The sequence below is a fragment of the Mastomys coucha genome, unplaced genomic scaffold (assembly GCF_008632895.1).
Source record: "Mastomys coucha isolate ucsf_1 unplaced genomic scaffold, UCSF_Mcou_1 pScaffold5, whole genome shotgun sequence".
Classification (NCBI taxonomy): domain Eukaryota; kingdom Metazoa; phylum Chordata; class Mammalia; order Rodentia; family Muridae; genus Mastomys; species Mastomys coucha.
In genome coordinates this window covers 37,023,351-37,046,069 of record NW_022196911.1, presented here as the reverse complement: position 1 = coordinate 37,046,069, position 22,719 = coordinate 37,023,351, and the positions used below count along the sequence as shown (strand labels likewise).

Sequence of the window (22,719 nt, the reverse complement as noted above, 5' to 3'; positions counted from 1 at the left end):
AACAGTATAAGAATCTGGACCAAGTGAGCTGTTTTGAGGTTGCTCAGGAATCAAGTCTTTAGAGAAAATAGCTTAGTTGCAGTTGAGGTAGGATCAAGGCAGGGAGCTGGAACAGCAAGTCTCAGCATCTCGGCATCCCCAACAGTGCATCTTTTTAGGCCTGCCCTCTTGGCTTTCCGTTCTGTAACATGTAAACCTTACAAGCAATATATAGTTCCATAAAGATATTTTATGCAATGTGTATGGTTCAGTTCACAGATCAATTAAGGATGTTTTTCTGATCTTTGAGCAGATAAAAAGACATCTGTCTTTCTTTAAAAGTTAGTTTGGATTATATATCAGATTGTAGTATCAATTTTCATTTATACCATTTAAAAGAAAGGTATAAAAAGTCTTGAGAATTTTGTTTTCAGCAATATCTACTGGCTACGCAAAGGCATTTTTATGTCTCAGCTAGTCTCAGAGCTGTTGTCAATGAGCAGGATAAGTGAATATATTTCCTGTTTTGTCGATCCTGCCAATCTCTCTTTTTTCTTTTTTTGTCTGTAGTCAAGATTTTCAGATGGTCTTTCCTGGCCAAATCTTATTTTCAATAATTTTCACGGAAGATATAGCTTTTCTTTCCTGTTGTAACAAATATAAAAAAATCTCCTTCCCAATATAACACATTTCCTTGCTTCCATTTTTTAATTAGGATGTTTATAGACTGATCCAATTCAGCAGTGTCTTCTAAACTCCAGTGTATCTTAGCAGTCATGCTATCTGTCTCATTGGCTCTTGTCAAACACTAACTACAGGATCTCAATGCTTTCATATGACTGTTTATTACCATGGGTAAACAGTAACTAGAGCCTCATTCTTCACTGACATTGAGGGCTTGCCTTTTCAAACCAGTCACAGGAAACTTCCTAAAAAATAAGAAAAAGGATTAATATTTGTGTTTATTAACTCAAATTTTACATGTCATGCCCTTAATTATAGAATCTATCTCTCTGTGCTAAATATAAACAGGGATGGAGTTAATTTACCAATTATTATGACTTTAAGTATTAAGTGTCAGGACTTATCAGTGGAACAGGTAGATTTAAGTGTCACCATCCTTGACTTGCTTAGCATTTAACCTTTAGGACCTGGGAAAATCACTGATGCAGCACTTTAAGAGGATTAGATTTTCAGGGCTCCTCAGCATAAGAGTTTTTAAGCATATAAAATGTGATGTGGCCTTGGCGATAAGACAAGCATCATGCTGGCTGAAGCTGCTTTGCTTTTAAGTGGCTTGGTCTGGGATTGCATCCATAATCCAGCGCTAGAATGGGCATAGAGTTTGCAAGCAAGGAATGAAGGTGTTCAGAAGCCATCAGCTTATAATAAAGGCTGGTAGATAAGCAAACTGTGAGAGGCTCGACCATTCGAGGAAAGGGAGAATCAAATCAAGATTAGAACCTTGTTAATGGTGCACAAAATTAAAGTTCATTTTTGAGAAGTTAAACAATTAATGTAAAAGTGTAGACTCTCACTTGCTCACAAAATAAAAAAAAAAGTCTATTTTTTTTTCTTCAAAATTGTTTCTTTTGAAGGTACAAGTGTAGATTAGTTGATGGATAAGCCATGTTGCTTCTTGTAACTTTGAGAGGTACAGTAGTTTGTTTTATAGCAATGGTACAAGCTGGTGACAATAGTTTCACAAGCAATTTATTCATGTTCGCTTTCCAAATCCAACTTTAGGTTGTCTTAAGTATATTATTTTCAGGAACATCTATATGACTATTCTTTAATTCCTTAGAGTTTTTAAAATGTATTTCTTAAATTTTTTATATAAGTTATTAGACAGGAGGGTTTTTTGTATGTTTGTTTACTTGGTTTGGTTAGTTTTGTTTGTTTGTTTGCTTGCTTGCTTGCTTGCTTGCTTGTTGGCTGGAGAGAGGGCTTTAATATATAACACAGGCTGTCTGCAAACTCACTGAGCAGCCCAGACTGCTATACAGACTGATTAGGCAATCATCCTGCTTCATGCTGGGATTATAGAAAAATTACATAATATATTAAATATATTAAATTATTTTAAAAGTATAAAGTCAACTTATTGCAAGAAACCCCAAAATACATATATCACATGCTGAGAGTAAGATAGCCACTCAAATATACACTTGCATCCTCTCAGTCTACATGTCTCAGTAGAGTTCTGTTCCATTAGAATCGTCATTCAGAAGTAACGGATCTTTATTTCAGCTTTACAGTTTGGTTATCAGTTACATGTATTTATTGAGTTACCTCAAAAATGGAGAAAAGAAGTACTATGATAGTCAAAACTAGAAAAAACAAAACAATAACTGTCTACACCATTTCATGTTTCATGTGACCCTTTTGCTTAATTCCATTATTTTAAATCCCTCACATCACCCTTTGTTAGTCTAAATATCATACTATATCCACAGTCACTTTTAAAACCCAAATGTTTCATAATATTCTTCTTGAACTTAAAAATAATCATTATAATTTTATGAATGTATCATCAGATATTAGGACTGACAATTTTTCCTCAAGCCATATGCTAAGTACTGACCATGTGGCCCTGGAGAGAATGGTCACCATCCAGGGATTTGTGCATGCACATAAAATCAGATGATAGCACTTATAACATCAACAGCACTCAAATGAAAGTATAGTCATGAATGAAGGCAATTGCTATAAAACTACCATATGATTCAGTGAAATCATAAGGAAATATCTCATTGTGAGAAAAGTACTATAGATTTTCAGTAAAATATTATTCTATAAGTCTCAATCACCAAGACACTATCTAGTGGATTGTACACATAGAAGTAATATGGGGAAAATGTTACTTAATGTGCAGTACATGACCCATAGGCAAGGCTCAGTGCATCGAGGATATCCTACCACTCACACCCAATGAAAACCCTTGTACGTTGTTGCTACATATAGAAATTCAAGATCCAGAATCATCTAGAAGAAGAACTACTTTTAAGATTCAAAAATACTTTCTTTTCTCCTTGAAAGTACCATTTCTGTTAGAAGGGCAAGGCTCCTTCTCAGGCTGGATTATATTTCATACTTTTGTTATTTCTATTTTGCCCAAGTAGTTAGAAAAGAGCTTTCAAGATAGCTCTCATGTAAAATCTGAAATTAAGTGTGTGTGTAAGATTTAAACATATGCACAGTGTATGATGAGCATTTCCATAGCTCTGTCTTTTGTTCCAGGTGACTATGTGGTTATGTCTGTGTACTTTGATCTGAGCAGAAGAATGGGGTACTTTACCATCCAGACCTACATTCCCTGCACACTCATCGTGGTCCTATCCTGGGTTTCCTTCTGGATCAATAAGGATGCTGTTCCTGCCAGAACATCTTTAGGTGAGAGGTATTTCTAGGCCCTGTGGTCACCCAAGGTTATCCAAGATAAGTATCTGAGAAAAGGAGTCTTAATACTTCCTTCTAAGTGGCTTTGCTCTGAATTCAAAGGCAAAATAAAAATCCATGTTTTATTATTTTAAAGACAGTCAATATGATTATCTATTTATCATCTATCTATCATTTATCTATTATCTATCTTTTTTATTGAAAGTTTACTACTTCTATAGTTCTATCTTTTTTAATTAGCATAGATTTTCTTTAGTGCAATTAATAACAAAATTAAAATAAAATAAAAATTAAAAACCAAACAAAAACTTAATTTCAAAGCTTTGTGGTTTACCCATACATAATCATGAGAGCTGACCACATATATCCTTCCTTAATTATCAGCTTGGTGATGATACACAAGTTTGAGATCTGACAAGGTAGAAGTATTAATAACTTGGGAAGAGAAGCACAGTGAATTGGGCACAGTTGCTTTTTAGTGTCAACTGTTCATCTTTTCTCTACCACATTGCTCTTGGTTGATTCCAACACAAATAATTAGTGTGGTGATATTTAGACAAATTGACTCTTTCCAGAAGAGCCATCTAACTGATTAATAAGAGAGAAATACTTATTCACAAGTCTAGGCAATAGAACTAGTTTATAATCATTTATAATTTAGTTAGTATTTTTGATATGGTGATTCCTATCTTAGATTTTCATCTTTTGTTTATTTGTGGAAGAAAACTTCTACAGACCAAAGCAAAACTGACTTACAGGGACATTATAGTCTCCATCAACAGACTGAATAGAAAACCTCAATTCTTTTCACTAGCTATGTGCAACCTAGTAATATAGGCTTTGCTAACTCCGTTTTGGGGAAAGTATAGAGAAACATGGATTGTAAGGTCCAGTAATATAGAATAGGGGTATTCAATAAACTGCATTATCACTAATCCATGTTTCCTTCTCATGTAAAACAGATTATCATTCCCGCCTCATAAGTTGAAGGTTTTAATTGGGCCAAAGTAACATATTTTATGCAAAACACATTGAGCAGAGAAATGCTTCAAAAATGGTAGTGACTCTTATCATTTCTGACAAAATGATCTGTACCAGGTTATTAAACTGAGGGCATAAGTGATTACTGAGAAAAAAAGAACATTTGCATATCTGTTCTTTTCCAAACTCAATTTAGTTTCCCATCTGTTTCAAAATGAAGTTATTTTGATTTTTTCTGATATATGCAGTACTTTGTGTTACAAATTCTATTCAACAATTCAAATATCCTGTCTAATGCCATATACTGAAACAAACTCCAAGGATGTTAAGCAAAACACTGGAAGAGTGTTCCTTTTTAGTGTATCACCATCTCTCAGAAGAAATAGTAGATGTGTTGTGTATCCCTGGCAGAGAGCTTCCAATATGCTACTGCATCAGTAATTATTCAGTGAAAAATTTTATGTTCATGATTAGATATAATAAATATACTGGTATATTCCAACAAATCGTCTTCCCCAAATTATTTTTTTAAACATTTCTGTCTTTCCTTTGGAAGGCCAGATTCTTTTCACTAATAGACCTTTTATGACTATGTGATCAATTCATTTCGTCTGCTCAGTAACAAGTATTGTCTAGCAACAAAGCATTTGAAAAAAAATATCAAGATGTGTGGATGGAAGGCTCTTCAGAAGACAGGAAGCAGGGTCTCCTTTGATGGTGTATTAATCAGGGATGCTCAATCTTTCTAGCACAGTTCCTATGCTTTGCAATGATCACATGAAGAAGTTGTAATAATACAAAGTATCATATTTTAGAGCAGAGATAAATGAGCAAATGTGCTGAATGTTAAGTAATATCCACAAAGTCACAGCGTAAGTTTGCAACAGGCCTGCAACTTAGAAAATTGGTCAGGGAGTTTGTCCTAGGTGTGAGGACTTGTTGAATTCTATTTGTCACCAAAGAAAAGAAGCCAAGCTGAGCATTTATATCTTTTAAATTTTTCTCAGTTCTTTAGATTAGTGCTTCTCAAGTGTAGCTATACACTAAAAATGTTTGAGAAGTACAGGTAATTTAGTCCCACCCATGAGATATTTTATTTAATTTACCTCAGGCCTAGCCCGGGTCTTAGGCTTTTGTGTTTTAATGTTTTAATTTCCAAAGAGTCAAGTCTGCCATTACTTTTCAAAACATGATTGTATATTTGTGAAGCTCCATGATCTTTTCAGTTATTTATCATCAAAATGTAAATGGAATTACCTTAACCATGTGCAGATTTTGAACTTCTCATCACAGAACAGATAGAGCTGACTTGTACAATGGCAGAGGCCCTAATAACACTCAGAGATATGGGCCAATTTATGATGACATATTTCTGGATCTTGTAACACATGAATGTGGTTTGGTGCACAGCTGGTAGCTTAGGGAAGGTGCGTGTGCAACAAGATGAAAATACATGTTGGCATTTCTCACTCAAGTATTCTAAGGTAACACAGCATTGTTGAAAAGCTCACTTCATGCCCAAACTGGGGTAATTAGCAAATGCTCTGCATCTCATTTTTCTTGCGAAGGTAATAGACAGTCCAGTCAGTAAAACTAGGCTTCAAAATCACATAATTACCTTATTGGTGGTTGGAGAGTCAGTTAAAACTATTACTTCCCTTCCTCCTAATGCCATAGCTTTTCTTTTCTGTGACCGTGGAAATATGATGAAACAATTCCTCAAGCGACACACTGCATAGCCATGATGAACTTTCTTGAGTCCTTTAAATAACATCTCTCTGCTTTGTGAGATTGTTACTTAGGTTATGTGCAGAATTTGTTTTGAGTTAAGTGTCACATGCAGGGTCTTCTAAAATGAACTCATCTGCAATTTCCACCAAAAATAGTTACATTCTCACATTTTCAACGTTCAAATATAGATTCGGGCCTGATTGTGGAAATGAAAGCCCAGTTTCCACATCGGCTTTAAAGGTCTCTGTAAAAATAAAAGAGGCAATTAGGTACAATCAAGGAGTTCAATTTGAATTAATGTGTACCCAGCCTAATTAGTTTCTTTTAGCATAGGAAGTAGATCACCTCCAAAATAAACAACACAAATATGTAACCATACTTGAGACTTTACTAGATTTCAGTGCTCTGGGTAGTCAGTTTTCTATTAGAGTAGCAAGTGTATAAAATAAATCAACATGAATGGAAAAAAAAGATTTATTTTGGTTCAAAGTTTCAGTAGTTTTAGAACGTGGTTATTTAGCTTTGTTGTTCTGAGCCATGGGATATCATGGTTGAAGTTCATCAAGGAGGAACTCTGCTTACCTCATACAGATAGATGAGATGTGGAGAAAGGGGATGGGACTGGCATCCTAATATGTCTTCAGTTGCTCACCTCTAATGCCCTCATTCCCTCCCATTCTACTAAATATTCCTCCATATCCCAAAAGCATCAAGATGAAGACTCTTATCAAGATGAACCCTTGAACGACAGTCTAGTTTCTCAAAACAACACAGTGCACATACATTAACACACTAGTTGACTCTCTCAAAACCTTATAAAAGTAGATACTATTTTCCCATCCTCAACCCTAAATCTAACACTGTAAAAGCCAATAAGAATAGTAGGAAAATCTCCCTACTAATAGGTGGTAGTAGAGACTCCTAGAACCATGTAACTTTCCAAATCCAGATAATTCAATAGCCTCCAACTTCCTGGGGTTTATTTCTCCATATTTTTCCTGTATTTATCAATACATATGAAAATTAAGTGTAGTCCAGTGTAAAGCAACTGATGTCAGGCTGCCCCCATTTTGATTGCATCTCTACCCTATAGAAGCTTGGACAGAGCATCATTCCTTTTGTGCTTAGGATATCACTGATGCTAGCGTGTGATTTGTTTTGTTGTGCTCTCCCTAGGAATCACTACTGTCCTGACCATGACAACTCTCAGTACCATAGCCCGAAAATCTCTACCCAAGGTCTCCTATGTCACAGCAATGGATCTCTTTGTATCTGTTTGCTTCATCTTTGTGTTTTCTGCTTTGGTGGAGTATGGAACCCTGCATTATTTTGTCAGCAACCGAAAACCAAGCAAGGATAAAGACAAAAAGAAGAAAAACCCTGTATGTATCATTTTTAATTGGGACAACTGAACTCTTCATGAGGGCAGGTCATTGGGTTTGGTGTGGTTAGTTCAACTCCACCCTGAGGCTCAGTGCTTTGAGCTCCATGATGAAAAGAAAATAAGTTAGCTTTCAATCAGGACATAAAGGTTTAGTTTGATCACTGGTTAGATCAGACTTCCAAGATATCTAAGTCAGACTCTTTATGCAAACGTAATTACCCATTGTCTTCAATGTGTACACAATGTGTGGGGAGTTAAAGAATACTCAGATATGCATATGTGTCTGAGTTATTCTATATCTCAAGGACTTTGATCTTTTTGACAATTTTGCTATAATATTTTTATATAACTATTTTAATTAAAATCCATATCAAAGGCATTACAAACTTTAGGTTCTTGTATTGATTTAACTCATATTAATTTATATACAACTTAATGTGTGTGGATACACATGTGTAGGGATGTATGTGTGTTTGTGTGTGTATGTGTGTGTATATGCATGTGTGTATGTGTGTGCACATGTGTGTGTGTGTCTGTTTATGCAGGCATATGCATTTTACTACTAAAACACTTGTACTTATTTGTATCCCTACATGTATTGTTTTGTTTTCAAAACAAATGAGTTGCGGTAGTGTGGACTTTCTGGTGTCTGCTTCCTCATATAAAATAAGATGAATATATTTAAAAAGCAATTGTCAAATAAAGCTTCTATAAAAATTGTGATGAAGATAAATAAATTAATAAAATATAAAAACATTAAAAAAGGTCACATGATAGATGGCAATGGAAGTTGACAACCTGATTTTATTTTTTGGTAACTGCTTGATTTGGAGACAGGTAAGATGACTTCTGATTGTACTAAACCTTAAAACGAGAGGATAAGGAATAAGTATAAATAAGTAGAGCCTTTGCCTTTTACTGGGAGTGTTGAGGACAGCACGTAGACATGCATTTATCCACCTGGACCTAAATACCTCTGTTACAGGAGTCCCCATGACAGTAACATTTTATATCCTTTTGAGAGGGTGACAGGAATAGTGGTCTTAGCTTCTTGATTGATATCCTTCCCTTGTTTTCTGCTCTGAGAAGTATGAGTAACATCACAGTGGGTACCTATCTGACCATAAATTGTGGGGTGGCTATAGAAAACTCTATTTGTATCTGACACTTATCCAGATGCACCTGAGAAATACTGAAGAAATTTGACAAAGGACGCATTTTTTTGAGAGTAAGACTTGGTAGAAGGTAAATAAAATAGCATCATTCTCCTTACTGGTTAGTGAAAAAGGAAATGCTTGATTTTAGTGTTCCAAATATTGATTGTACTGTATGTGGTCCTTTCTTTCCCTGTATGCTCTTCGGTCTGTACATTTCCACCTTTTCATGTTGCTGTTTGATTTTTCTTGCTTGAAATTTTGTTTCTCTACTTAATCTCTCTCCTTCATTTCCTAAGTCATTCTCCCTCAAATAAGATGGTTGTGCTGATTGTCACTTGGGATGAGGATGGGAGGCAGGCTTCTAGGCGAAGGCTTAAGTCCTTTAGCCAAAGCTTCCTGGCTTTCCTTATCAGCTGTGTCACTTCAGTGTAGAAACTGCTACAGAGACAGAAAGTTGCATTCTTTAACCAAAGTGTATAGCAATAGCAGAAGAAGAAACAAAATGAAAGCAGAGAGGAAAAGAGACCAGAGAAAACAAGAAAACACAATTCCTGGAGAATCTTACGCACTTTCTCCTTTTAAACCACTTTGTTTATTTACCAGAAATAGTCTATATGATGAAGGTCTAAGACGCTGAAAACTTACTTTCCTGCTTGATGTGCCCTTCATGCCTCACTGTTAGGACTCATGTATGGGGTCCTCTTAAAGGACAATTACACAATTCATACTATTTTTCTACAGGCAAGTATTCACTAGGAAGCATCCTCTCAACTGACAACATGGGCTTTCAAAGTCCAGTACTTGGGGGGTAATTTGTAAAAAAAAAAAAAAAAAAATGGATTACCAATCACACCATTTCACTTTGTAACTTTAGCTATGCAAATTATGACAGAGATAGAGCCCACCTTCTGTGTTTATGCTTTCAGTTCATTTTACTTACTGTGTTTTCAAAATGTATTTTTAATTTGTCTTATTTTGTTTCTCTTTCTCTTTTTTCCTTTTCCTTTTTTTTATTAAAAAAAAATATGCAATTCTCTTTTCTGTCTACAAATCCAAAGCTTCTTCGGATGTTTTCCTTCAAGGTATACTGTTTTTGGAATGGAAATTTCACTGCATGCGACTGCTGAGTTAACTATTAATGCTTCCCATGGTGCTTTATTGTTTTTAATGAGTGAACACTTAAATAATCTACTAGATGATGGGACACTCAAGGTGAAGGACACTAAACATCCCTCTAGAATTGATTCAGTAACTAGACATAATTTGCATCTATTTCGATTCTACGTTCAGCTCAAAACCACAAGGCCAATCGTTATCATAGGTAACAAGTCTTCTTTAAGCCCAAAGTCCATGTCTTATAATATATATTTAATAAAATCCATTTCACCTGTTATAATTTACATATTCTTTATATATATATATATGTACCTATTCATATATATAAACACTGTTAAAGCTAAAATTTAACTCTGTAAAGACATTAAAATGAGATTTAATTTTTTTTAGGAACTTAGTCTCTATATACTTGAGAACTTTATATTAATAAAACTGTCTTTACCAGACTGTAGGTTAAACTCCCTTTCCTTTCCAGCCAGAGTCAATGTGGGGCCTGATGGCTCTGTGAAATATTGAAATGAGATTTCTGTTCTCTCTAATAACTGATTTAGAAACTACAGTTTATATCCATATACTTTAAAAGCTATAAAAAAGCCTTGAGTTTTGTTTTAATTTTATTATTAGTTATGCATTCAATCTTAGTTTACCTTGTCATTAGTTGCAATTCTTTTTGCTAAGAAAAACTAAAAGTAATGATATTAATTTATTTTGGAATTCTCAATCTCATTCAATGTATATAAACACTGACAGCTTTAAGCTTCAAGTTGGTGAATATTAGACAAACTACATACTTTTAATACATAAATTAAATCTTTGTTGCATAAAATCATTGAACTTCTTTACTTCTCCATGTGTATTAGCATTTGCTACCAAAATTATTCGATATAGTTATTCAGTACAATGGGTCCTATTTGCCTATAAGCTAGCATGACATGCAATTTGATTTGAAAATCAAAGCATTTTTATTTCTCTATTTTACTCACTTGCAGCATCATTAACTAGCTTCATGTAACCAGCTTCACATTTAATAATTAATAGAATGAGATTCCATGTAGTTTGATTTAAATATTTATACTTTGATTTCTTTTGGTGTTCTATAGTCTTGCTGTAGCTATTAGCTTGATGACATTATTTCCAGCTGCACTGCTTAAGCTCAAAATCTGAAACCTGCAACCGTGCTATCTTTCTGAGTTCAATTTTACCATCGTAGATCACGATGTCATAAGCAATTTTCTGAATACTCATTTCAGATTCATCATCTCATTGATGACATTGTGGATGACATTGTTTTCTATAGCTCCAGTAACTAACTTTGCTCTGTCTCCTTACCTACCCTGTCTCAGGCCCCTACCATTGATATTCGTCCCAGATCAGCAACCATTCAAATGAACAATGCCACACACCTTCAAGAGAGGGATGAAGAATATGGTTATGAGTGTTTGGATGGCAAAGACTGTGCAAGTTTCTTCTGCTGTTTTGAAGATTGCCGAACAGGAGCCTGGAGACATGGGAGGATACACATTCGCATTGCCAAAATGGACTCCTATGCTCGGATCTTCTTCCCTACTGCCTTTTGCCTGTTCAATCTTGTTTACTGGGTCTCCTATCTTTATCTGTAAGGAGGTATGGGTTTTATTGATAGGGGTCTTATTCGCTGAATCTCATGGAGAGAAAATGTCCTTTCTAAGTCCAATGATATGATCCCCTATGTGGTCACTGAGTGTGTTTCTCTGTCTCAACCTAGTAATGCATATAACGTCATACTATCCGTGCCCAACTCTCCTTTGGTTATTGTAATTTGAATTTCAGTGTGCACTGTCTTTCAAACCTGCAAGGCAAAGTAAAGTTAGAACAAGAGCTGTTACACTAAGATACCTTTGAGCAACAGCAATGAAATCAGTGAAAGCTGGGAGTGTTTAAGTGGTGTTATCTATCAGTCTTTGATTCACATATAGTTTAGTACAAAAGGTATAAAGCTGTGCGTTATGTTCACTTGGGGTCAAGTTGTGATAAACTGGAACAAATTAGAATACCTCCTGTATCTGTGAAGAATCACAATAGAAAAGCCTAGATTAGAACTCTATTACACCTTTATTCCAAGGTAGGAAGCAAATTTCCTTCATATCATGTGTACAGTGATGTAAATATTTCAGTAATGTAGAATGCTTCAGGTTTAATGCATGCATCTCTTTAGAGCCAAAATAAATGAACTCTTGTTATCATCATATAGCATTGTCTTTTATTTTATTTCTTTGGGCTACAAAATAATATATTAATATAATTACAAGGATTTGGGCTTCAAATTGAAGGGGTGTTCACTACCTTCTCCTTCATGCATGAAAATTCAGGTTTTAAATTATGTTTGCCTTGTATGACATTAAAACACCTTGAGTACAATTTAGGCTGATTGACATTTGATAGCTCTAACTATGCCCAACTTCATCACTAGCATATAAAGTAAATGTATGTGCTTGCTGATGTTTTACCTTACTTTGAAGATGTGTGTTCTTAACAGAACTTGCTCTCTATCTCAATATCTGCTTCTAGTGATTATGAATGCCTTGTGGGCAGAGTCCTTGTCATTTCTTCTTTTAGTTCTCAACATCTTGCACTGTGCCTGGCATATAGTCAGTGCTCAATAAATATGGCTGGGAGCAACACATCCTCTTGTAGTCTGGTGAATAACTTTTTCTGACCCAGAACAAGTGGTTCATCTTTTCACATTACTGTTGATATGTGATGCTTCTTTATCTGTAGAAATAACCAGAGAATCTAAAGAACTGTAGTTTATATGTTCATCTCTAAAAATTTGTTTTAGGCAAAGTGTATTTATTTTAAAATAATATCTATTTCCTATACCTATGTATGCAATTGATGAATTAAGCATAGAGTTCTTGATTATTCCATTTAAAAAATAAGTATATCTGCTAAAACTTCTGCTTGTGAACCTATGAAAGGATGTACAATATTCATACTTGACTGGTATACAGTATGCTTGAAAACAATGTACTGAAGGTTAAATTAAAAACAGGAACAATATTGAGTAACTTGCATGGAGGACATAGCGCCTCTGACTGTGGGCTCATTTTGATCCATAGTAATTAAATGGAGTGATTGGCTGACTTCAGACATGTTGAGTTGGAAGTTAATGTGATTATTCTGAGTCCTTATTTTTCTAAAATATGACCCTATAATCAGTTTTTCTTTAAGGAAATATTGATTCAAATCAATGTTAAATCATAGAGTAACTCTATAGATAATAACAAGACAATTAAAGAAAGTGTTTCTACTAATAGAAAAACCACATGAAGTCATTATAATTCATCTGGATGAATCTTGAAAACATTCAGCTGCTGGTTTTACAAACCTTTAATATACCAGTGCTTTAGCATCTAACCTCAAACAGATGTAAATAAATGATTAATTTCTCATTTTCAAATGTCAAAATAGTCAATGTTGACTCTTTGGGAGAGTTGCTGGCAAATTTAATTTGTGAGAAACAAGTTATTATTGTCAACTTGAAATGTGTTTTGCGGTCAGGACATGAAAATAAAAATTAAAGCTAGTTTTCCAACATGTGTATAACACTGGCAATATGGATATATATTATACATCATCCAATTCTTAATCATCAGCTGCTCCATGTCTATGTATTTGCAAACCTTTTCACAAAAGAATTGGCTAACATATGGACTTTTACAATAAAAATGCTGCATTCTAATTCTTGGTGGCACCTCAGTTGTCTGGTTGAAATGTTTTCTGTTTCTTTTTCAAGGGTGATCTCCTGTTTCCAATTTCATTTCCACGAGTACCCTGAGATTTACTGGTAAACTCTGTTTCCAGTATTCAACATGTGACTCTCTTTACTACAGAGCCAAATGAATAAATGAGATAAGCATTTGTGGATAGAGTAAAGAAGGAAGGCACAAGAATTAATGATATTGAGGAGGACCCCGACTTATTCTGTACAGGACCTTTAATGCAAATGTCTATTGACTCTGTTCTCAGAGTTGAAATTAAAGCATCACTCGAATGCTGCTTGACAAGGCAACAGCTAGAAGCCTCTATTTTATAAGTTATAAATTAGAAATTATAACATCACCCCAGTCAATGATACCTAATAGGTGGTCAAACATTTTCTCTCACTTCCAGTGTACCCATGTACTTCAGTTCCTTCCAACCAAATTTGCCCCCTTATAGTATAGAAATATATCATATCTTTCTTAAGATGATGCTAGGCAATATTGTTCTCTTTTAGAGAAGTGATGATGAAAGAGATTCTGTCTCAAACAAGGTAAAAAGTGAGGACAGACATGAAAAACACTCCTACCCCTTACACACACACACACACACACACACACACACACACACACACATACACACACAGAGATGGATACACACATAGATAGATACAGGTAATGGATAGATAGATAGATAGATAGATAGATAGATAGATAGATAGATAGATAGATAGATAGATAGGTAGATAGATGATACATAGATACATATATACATACATACATACACACACATACATACATATATACATGCATACATAGAGACAAAAAGAGAGAAAAGCAAACAGAGACACAAATGCAGAGAGACAAAGACAGAAAGTAGAGGGATGATAGGAGGAAGAGAGGAAGAGATGAATTATAGGTTGAAAATTGAGGTCTGTTAAAAAAATTCTTATAAACCAGAATAGTTACCTTTAAGGTCCAGATAACCCCCCAATGAATCACATTTCCCAACTTTGAAACAGAGAGACCTAATGATCTCCGATTCAATGACAGTGTCCCATTTTCTCAGAGGTCTTTGAAATTCTCCTGAGAATAAAATAATGAAGCCAGATACTGACAATCTGTTCTACTTCCCCTGCATGTCATTGTCTTGCCCTGCTGTGTCTTCCTGCTTCTGATTTAAACATCTGTTTTTCACCTTCTGTTCAGGTCACGATAGTTTTCACCAGTGCCTTATCTTCAGCTAAGGGCATATTCTTGTGTAAAGCTTGCATTTCTCTTTCATCTCAATGTTATCCTGACTACTAGCATTAAACTCTGTGATGAAGGTCAAATTAAATTAACCAAATGGTGTTGTCTGTGGGGATTATGTAGGGGAAAAAAGTGCTGCTTATATGCTCTGTCACTATGGATTTTTGTCAAAGGTGCAGAAGGTAGGGGAATGACCTCCTCTACAGGGACTGCAGTGTTTTCAGTGAACTGCAGAAGGTCACATGGCTTGCTCTTTCCACCTTGTTTCATAGGTTTTCTGAATTTGGAAGTAAAGTTCTGGTATATATTATCTTTCTGTAAATCCATTAGGATCCATCATGCTTGAAGACTCCTTTTCTAAAACTTTCCTCGACTCCATTAATTACAAAAATTCTGTACTTTTATAAAACTAACTGTTATTTTACATTTCCACATATCCATATGTGATAATACTTACCATTCAATATTTCTTCTACTTCTTTCAGAATTCTCATTTAAAGACAAAGGAACCTGAAATTCTGAAATCATTTTTAAAAATTCCAGACCTATATCTAGCTTTGTCTCTAAGGCATGGGACAAGAGATGCCTGCCTGAGGGTTCTTGTAGCTATTTTCTACAGAATATTTCCTTCTACTATTTTGCAATACAATGGTGCTGTTTATTATAGTCAGCAGTGGCTAGCCTTTATGATTCCTTCTAGGAGTATAGAGAATAAGACAATTATGTAGCCAATTTTAAGTTTCTTTTGAAATATTTTGGGTTATAAAAATGGAGAGTCACAGGCTCTTATCTCATATTTCATGTGTACAAAGCCTGGCTCCGATACAACATGTTATATCAGTTACTTTACTTGTAATAGGATCTCCCTGTATAGTCCAGGATGGCCTTGAACTCTCGCTCCTCCAGTTTCAGTATCTAAAGCACTAGAATTACAGATATGTGACTGCACACCTGTTTCAGTATTGTACCATTCTTATGTGCTTCAACTTTCTCATTCCCAAAAAAAGTTAGAGACACTATTGGCACTGATTATATATTTTCATTATACAAATAGTTGAGATAATGCTATGTAATGAATCAATGTTAATTATCCTCCTCAGCAAAAAAAATGAAATTACAAACAATAGTAACAAGTATTAGAATCATGTTTTATGCTGTTCAGTGGCTATCATCTACACGAATACTATTTTACCACTAAAATGAGAAAGAAAACAATAATTATCCCATCAATAGCATAAGAATTTTCCAAAATACTCCTCTCTGTGAGATTAGTTTCACATAGTTGAATGAGGGTGTTAGACCCTTTCTCTTTCCAATGGTCTTTTAATTCTATTCCTCCCTTGACATTTATTAGAGCTGATATTATTGGTTTCAATTGAACTTCTGAGTGTATTAAACTATATTATCTCCATGTAGCCACTTATTATTTTGCATTGCGACTCCTCTCAAGTACTTCTCAATAGACTTTCCCATCTTTGAATATTCTACTGGATCTAGGATATTTTTATGGCTTTACTAACATACAGTAAGCTATTTCCTTTTATCTTGTCCACTATTTGGTATGATTTAGAATGACCTAATCCTAATGTTTACTTCATCAAAGTACTGAACATTCACCCAGTCATCCTAGTAAGCAAAATTTACATGCACAAATGCTGTAACAAGAATATGGCACGTATAATTCAGCCTTCATTTACATCCTAAATCAGGGCATTTATCTTTATGTCTATCTTACTGCTATATAAATTTTCCTCATATTTTCTCTGAACCTTGTGTGTATTATGGTTCTGAGATGTAGTCTTTTATCAAAGTAATTTTGATTAAGCACCTATAAAGTCAATTCAGCAGAAAGCTTTCAGTACATACAGAAGCACAGGCTTCATGATAGGCACTCTGAGGTCAGAAAGAGAACAATTGAAGGCATGCCTTGCCTTGGAACATCAAGAATATGACAGAGGAATAAATGAAAACACAAAGAACTCTAAAAGGACTACACACAATAGTCATTATAGAAGAAGACATTGTTCTACCTGAGAGTAAATCCGGGAAAGCTTTTTATTTTTTTTAAACAAAGCTCTGCCAAATGTAAGACTTTATCATTTATTTAGGGACCTCATTTGTGATTACTAATAAGGAGTAATAGAAATTTGCAAAATTTGAAGAATTATCACAAGTTCACTACCCACTCCTAAGAACATACCCTCTTGTCCACATGTGTTTAAACATGTAGATGAAATAGACACATAGGTAAATTAATTAATAAAATCACAAATATAACTCTGGAGATTTATAAGTATAGGGTGGATATTGTATATATTTATATTTTAGCACAATTTTTTATGCACATATGACTTTATATAATACACATTTTTTGTCTTTCTGTTGCTATTGCTCAGTTATACCATAGGAAAATTGGCATATATATTTGTTGTTGTTGTAATTAAATAATGCTATAAGAAACACATTTGTTAGGCATTATGTGTGCCTTCCATAGATTTTATTGCATAAAATTCACCTATATACATGAGTTTTGTTGACTAAAAGGTAGGATCATTTATTAATTAACAAACTGACATAAAATAGGTGATATGCTTCAATGTATATTAATAAAATAAAATTAATGAAGGGATTACTTACCAATCTAACGTCCACCAATAAAGGGAAGGTATGCTATTATGGGTTCAACTGTGGAAAGTCATATTACCTATATTTACTTCCTCATATTACTGTTTCAAATTACCTAAACTTAGTGACATAGCCTAGTTCAAGTACTCAAGTCTGAACTCTGTCAGTCTCGTAGACTAATGAGGAGGTAAGTACACAGGGATGCATTTGTTCTGGAAGGTTCCCTTTCTTTCTCCAGGATCTATCATTCTTTATTATTCATTTCCTAGTGTTCCTCTTTTGAAGTCAGAAAAATTGTGTCACACAAATGTTGCCTTTGTTTTATCCCTAGGTTTGACATCATGATTCCTACTTACAAGAATTATTGTAATTATATCAGGTCATATTGACAATTCAGAATAATCTTCTCTTCCCTAAATTCTTACTGGTGCTTAAAAACTCAATTTTCAGAACAGATAGTATAATGTTTATCATCTTTAGAAATTAAAATATTGATTCTTTAAGAAGGATCCACTCTTCTGCCTACCATAACATCTTAGTGGGGCATGTTCCCTGGCCAGTGAGAAGGCTCAGTGGATAAAGTCTCCTGTTGTAAAACTTCACAACCTGAGTTCAAAGCCCAGGACCCATTTGACAGAAGGATAAAACTCAATTCTATAAGTTGCCCTATGACATCATGTTTTCCTGGTATGCATGCACATATACCTGTGCATGTATACAGGCACATATGCATATATATATAAACAAATTAATAATGAGTTATTGTTAAAACTTGCATAAAAGAGAAAGGAGTCTTAAATGGGATTCAAAAAAAAGCAGAAGCTGCATACCAAGAGCATTAGCTCTAATAAAGGCAGCCATTTCTTTTTGCTTGTTTGTTTGTTTGTTTTGTTTTTTTTAATTTTTATTAGATATTTTCGTTATTTACATGTAAATTTCTCCCTTCCCAGTTTCCCCTCTAAAAAACAAAGGAACAAACAAAAACAACAAAAACAAACCCCAGCTGCCTCCCTACTCCCCATGCCTAAGGCAGCCATTTCTAATAAGCACTCAGTCAGGAGATTCACAAAGGGGTCAGTCTCAGCTTCCTCACTGACTCATGTGAGGACTGATGGCCAGTGGATTCATAGAAGCAAAATGTATATCACCCTGAAAACCTCTCCAAAACTTAGCATTTGTGATACGAAAAGAGAGAATTTCTATTTGTAGACTGCAGCTATTATACGTTTGAAGAAAATGAGAAATTTGGCCATTTCAGTTGCACTGTTATTTTGTCAAAATGATGTCCTTTTAAAAGGATTGCATGGGTGTACTGTCTTCAAAATTCTACAATATAATAAGTAAAGTGGGTTGACAAAAATCTCAGAGTAATACCAACTTAAAAGTTTGGAACAGAAAGGTATGCAAAGGGGAGGCCCTACATGCTTCATAATAAATCTCTAAAGTTAAAAAAAAATGCTGATGCTATTCAGTTAATAGTAGTGGATGCAAAACAGAGTAAAACTGTTAGGGATTGGTGCTTGACCATGGGATGGGTCTCAGGTTGGGCCAGTTGTTGGTTGGTCATTCCCTCAGTCTCTGATCCTTCCTCCATGTCTGCATTACTTGTAGATAGGGCAGATTTTGGCTTGAACCTTTTGTGGGTAGATTGGTGTCTCTGTTGCTCCTATGGGATTCTTGTCTGGCTATAGGAGGTTGCCTCTTCAGGTTCTGTATCCCTAATATAATGAGTCACAGCTAAGGTCACTCCCATTGATCTTGGGTTCCTCTGTTGTTCAAGGGCATGTCTCATTCTGGAGATGCCACCCCCCTACTTCCTCACACCAGTTAGTTGCAGATTTCCATTTATTTTCATATTCATCTAGCCAACGCTCCTGTTCTTCTCCACACCTGGTCATGAATCTTCAATTCCCTTTTCTGTACCCTCTCCCTCTCGCTTCCCTCCCTCTATCTTCCTCTTATGCTTGCAGACAGTAGCATATTGTTCTCTGAGAGGCTCCATTCAGCAGCTTACTCAGACAGATACAGACACCCACAGCCAAAGAGTGGATGGAGCTGAGGATTCTTATGGAAGAATAGGAGGGAGGATTATGGGTCCTGATGAGGATAGGAACTCCATAGGAAGAACAAATGAGTCAACTAACCTGGGCCCTTGGGACTCTCAGAGTCTGAAACAACAACTCAAGAATATACAGCTGGACCTAGGTCCCCCAGCTCATATGTAGCAGATATGCAGCTTGACCTCCATGTGGGTTCTGAACAAGTGGAACAGGGGCTATTCCTAAAGCTGTTGGCTGTGTGTGGGATACGTTCTACTAGCTGGGCTGTCTTGTCTGGACTCAGTGGGAGAGGAAGTGCCTAATCTCCCAGAGGGGAAGGATTGTGAGATGGAAGGGGATGTAAAGTAAATAAATAATATATATATGTACATATTAAATTATATTACTTATATATAAGTTATATATTAAATTAAATTAAGTAATATATATATTAAATTATATATTAATTTGAGAAAAAGAGTACTGGATGCTTTTCCAGAACCTCCCTGGGTTGAATTCCCAGCACCCTAATGGCAGCTGAAAATTATCTGTAACTCCAGTTCCAGGGTACATGACACCCTTTGCTGGCCTCACTGGACATCAAGCACATGATACACAGACACACATACAGACAAAATTATATATATATATATATATATATATATATATATATATAATATATGTATCATATGTAGATTTATACATTTATATATGACAAAAATAAAGAGTTCTTTAAGAAACAACATTATGTTAGAATATTAGAGGTCCATATGATTTACTTTTGAATGAGTTTTATAAAGGTCAGGTAAATGTCTTTATCCAACTGTTTTCCACAAGTTAATGTGGGTTAATAGCCTAAGCACTCTGCCTAGTCCCCACAGCAAGGCTGCCAAGTCAGTCAGGCGTTCACAGGCCAAGCCAGCCCTGAGCTGCTTTAGCCAAGAGTGGACCTTTTGAGCCAACACTTCTCCTCTGTTATCACAAGGCTTAAAAAAGGCAGAGCTCTGAGTCATTGGAGGCCCAAGAGCACAATTCTATATGAGTTCAAAGCTAAAAATAACAAAAGCAAAGTCCTATTTTTACAAATGCAATGACTACAAAGACAATTACATTTTAATTGTCAACTTAAGCCAAAGTGACAACAGCTGAACCTTTTGAAGTGAACAGTTTGTTCTGTCTTTCTTTAATATTTCCAGTGTGAGTGTGTCTAAATAAATGTAAGTCCCATTTATAATGAATGAGCCTTTCTTATGAAGTTACAAGCTTCTTAAAGGTAAGTCTGCAGAATCTACCTGTCAATCTCAATTTTCTACAAACAGAACTTAACATACTAATATATCTTCATATATATATATGCATCATCAAAATGTTCTAAGGCTAATGCTTACAAAAATTCCTAAAAAAAAATGTAAAAATAATATTGTCTTTTTAAAAAATCAAAATCAAGAAGAAATACACTCAAGCATCTATCTCGCTCACAATAGGGTACGGTAGGCCCTCCCCTATCAATCATTAATTGAAAAAAACACCTTACAGCAGATCTTATGGAGATATTTTGTTAATTGAGGTTCCCTTCTTTCAGGTGACTTTAACTTGTTTCAAGCTAACACAAAATTTTTCATTACAAAATGATGCAACTAGACTTTATTGAAAAAAAAATGTGGCATACTGTTAACAGTAACATACTCTAAAATACAGAATCCACAACAGTCCTATAAATAAGGATGTTGCTGGATATGACATTGCTAACCTAGAGCAAAATGTCAAGCCCCAACAAGAAATGTTATGTCTTATATTTTTTGATTTTTTGTTTGCTTTTTTTTTTGCTTGTTTCATTTTGCTTTGGTTTTGTTTGTTTATTTGTTTGTTTGGTTGGTTTTGGAGACAGGATTTCTCTGTGTTGCTCAGGATGTCCTAGATCTCTCTCTGTAGACCAGGCTGACCTTGAGATCCACCTGCTCTCCCTCCCAAGCACTGGGATTAAAGCCAAATGGCACCACTGCCCAACGCTGTCTTAAAACTTTTATTTACTTTTTTGTGTTTGTATTCATGTAAATGTATGTCACATGTGTGTGTGTGTCCATGGAGGCATATTCATGAATATATTTTCTATGCCTACCTAAAAACATAGAAATTTATAAAATATTTATGTATATTTATTCATTTTATCACACAAAAGGCATGAGGCATACTATAGAAGATCTTATCAGGCACTGGGGTTTACAAGTATGTATTACTATGACTAGTATAATTTAACTATAATTATAAATTAATTTTATCTTTAAACAAGTAGTATGGAATTAGGACAAAAATTCCTGATTAAAAATATTTATATTTTGTATAAATGATCAATATAGAAATATATTTTAGAGAAATGAAACTTCTATCACAAAATAAGAACTAAATAGTAGTCCTTATGTAAATTCACCAAAGCAAAACATTCTGTTTTGGTTTTGACAATTGTTTTAAAAATTCAAAGTTGTATGCATTCACTTTCTGCTGATGTTTGAATATTTGCTGATGTTTGTCCTGCCCTAGGAGGCTGTCTCATTTTATATATTTCAAGAAAGTATTTGAAGACTCTACTTTTCCCACACCAAGCTTCTATTTTTAGCTCCCATTCTTTTATATATATATATATATATATATATATATATATATATATATATATATATATATAATTCTTGGATATCGAGGGTAGTGGCCCTGATACTGGAAATGTCTTTTCATTTTTACCATTGGTGGAGTCCAAGTAGCAACCGTCAGTCTGTGCTTCACTACCCTACAGTGTGATTTCAGATGTTCCAAAGTGACAAGGCACACTGCCCCTTTCCCCTCACCCCAACCCTATCATCTTGACCCTCTTGCCTTTACTCATGGCCACTAGGCTATAACACTGAAGAAAGTAGACTCTAAAGTCCTCTTCACTAATGTGGGCTGGTGAAGTACAATTAAATCACCAAGAAGAATGGGAGACAATAAAGCCATATGTTTGAGAAGGCACTCTGAAATGAGAGCAAGAAAGAAATGAAAGACAGGAAGAGAGAAAGAGACACACTGTGTGTATGTGTCTGTGTGTATGTGTATGATATAAATATATATTGAAATCTCACAGCATCTATAATCCTCTAAGGTAATCTGCTTTATTCAGTGATGCCTTTACTAAATTAGTCATTTGAAACATCTAAAGTATCAGGTGCCAGAAAGAATGCTTGATGGTGTGAAAAATAATGAAAAAAATTCCTAAAATTTTAGTTCTTTTTTTCTTTCCCTTAAATTGTCACTTATTTGATAAACAGTTTTGAATACCTATAAAG

At 34.8% G+C, this 22,719-nt stretch overlaps 1 protein-coding gene across 2 annotated transcripts in view; it reads left to right on the top strand.

Annotated features, from left to right (window-relative positions):
• Nucleotides 1–13,480, top strand: part of Gabrg2 (gamma-aminobutyric acid type A receptor gamma2 subunit) — a 91,009-nt gene extending 77,529 nt beyond the window's left edge. The window contains exons 7-10 of one of the 2 annotated variants that reach the window (XM_031351490.1): nucleotides 3,220–3,372; nucleotides 7,267–7,472; nucleotides 9,690–9,713; nucleotides 11,091–13,480. In XM_031351490.1, coding sequence (XP_031207350.1) covers nucleotides 3,220–3,372; nucleotides 7,267–7,472; nucleotides 9,690–9,713; nucleotides 11,091–11,366 — 659 coding nt within the window. In that variant the 3' untranslated portion in view covers nucleotides 11,367–13,480. The remainder of the gene's footprint in view (nucleotides 1–3,219; nucleotides 3,373–7,266; nucleotides 7,473–9,689; nucleotides 9,714–11,090) is intronic. The other variant, XM_031351491.1, reaches the window with a different exon arrangement.
• Nucleotides 13,481–22,719: the final 9,239 nt, after the last annotated feature.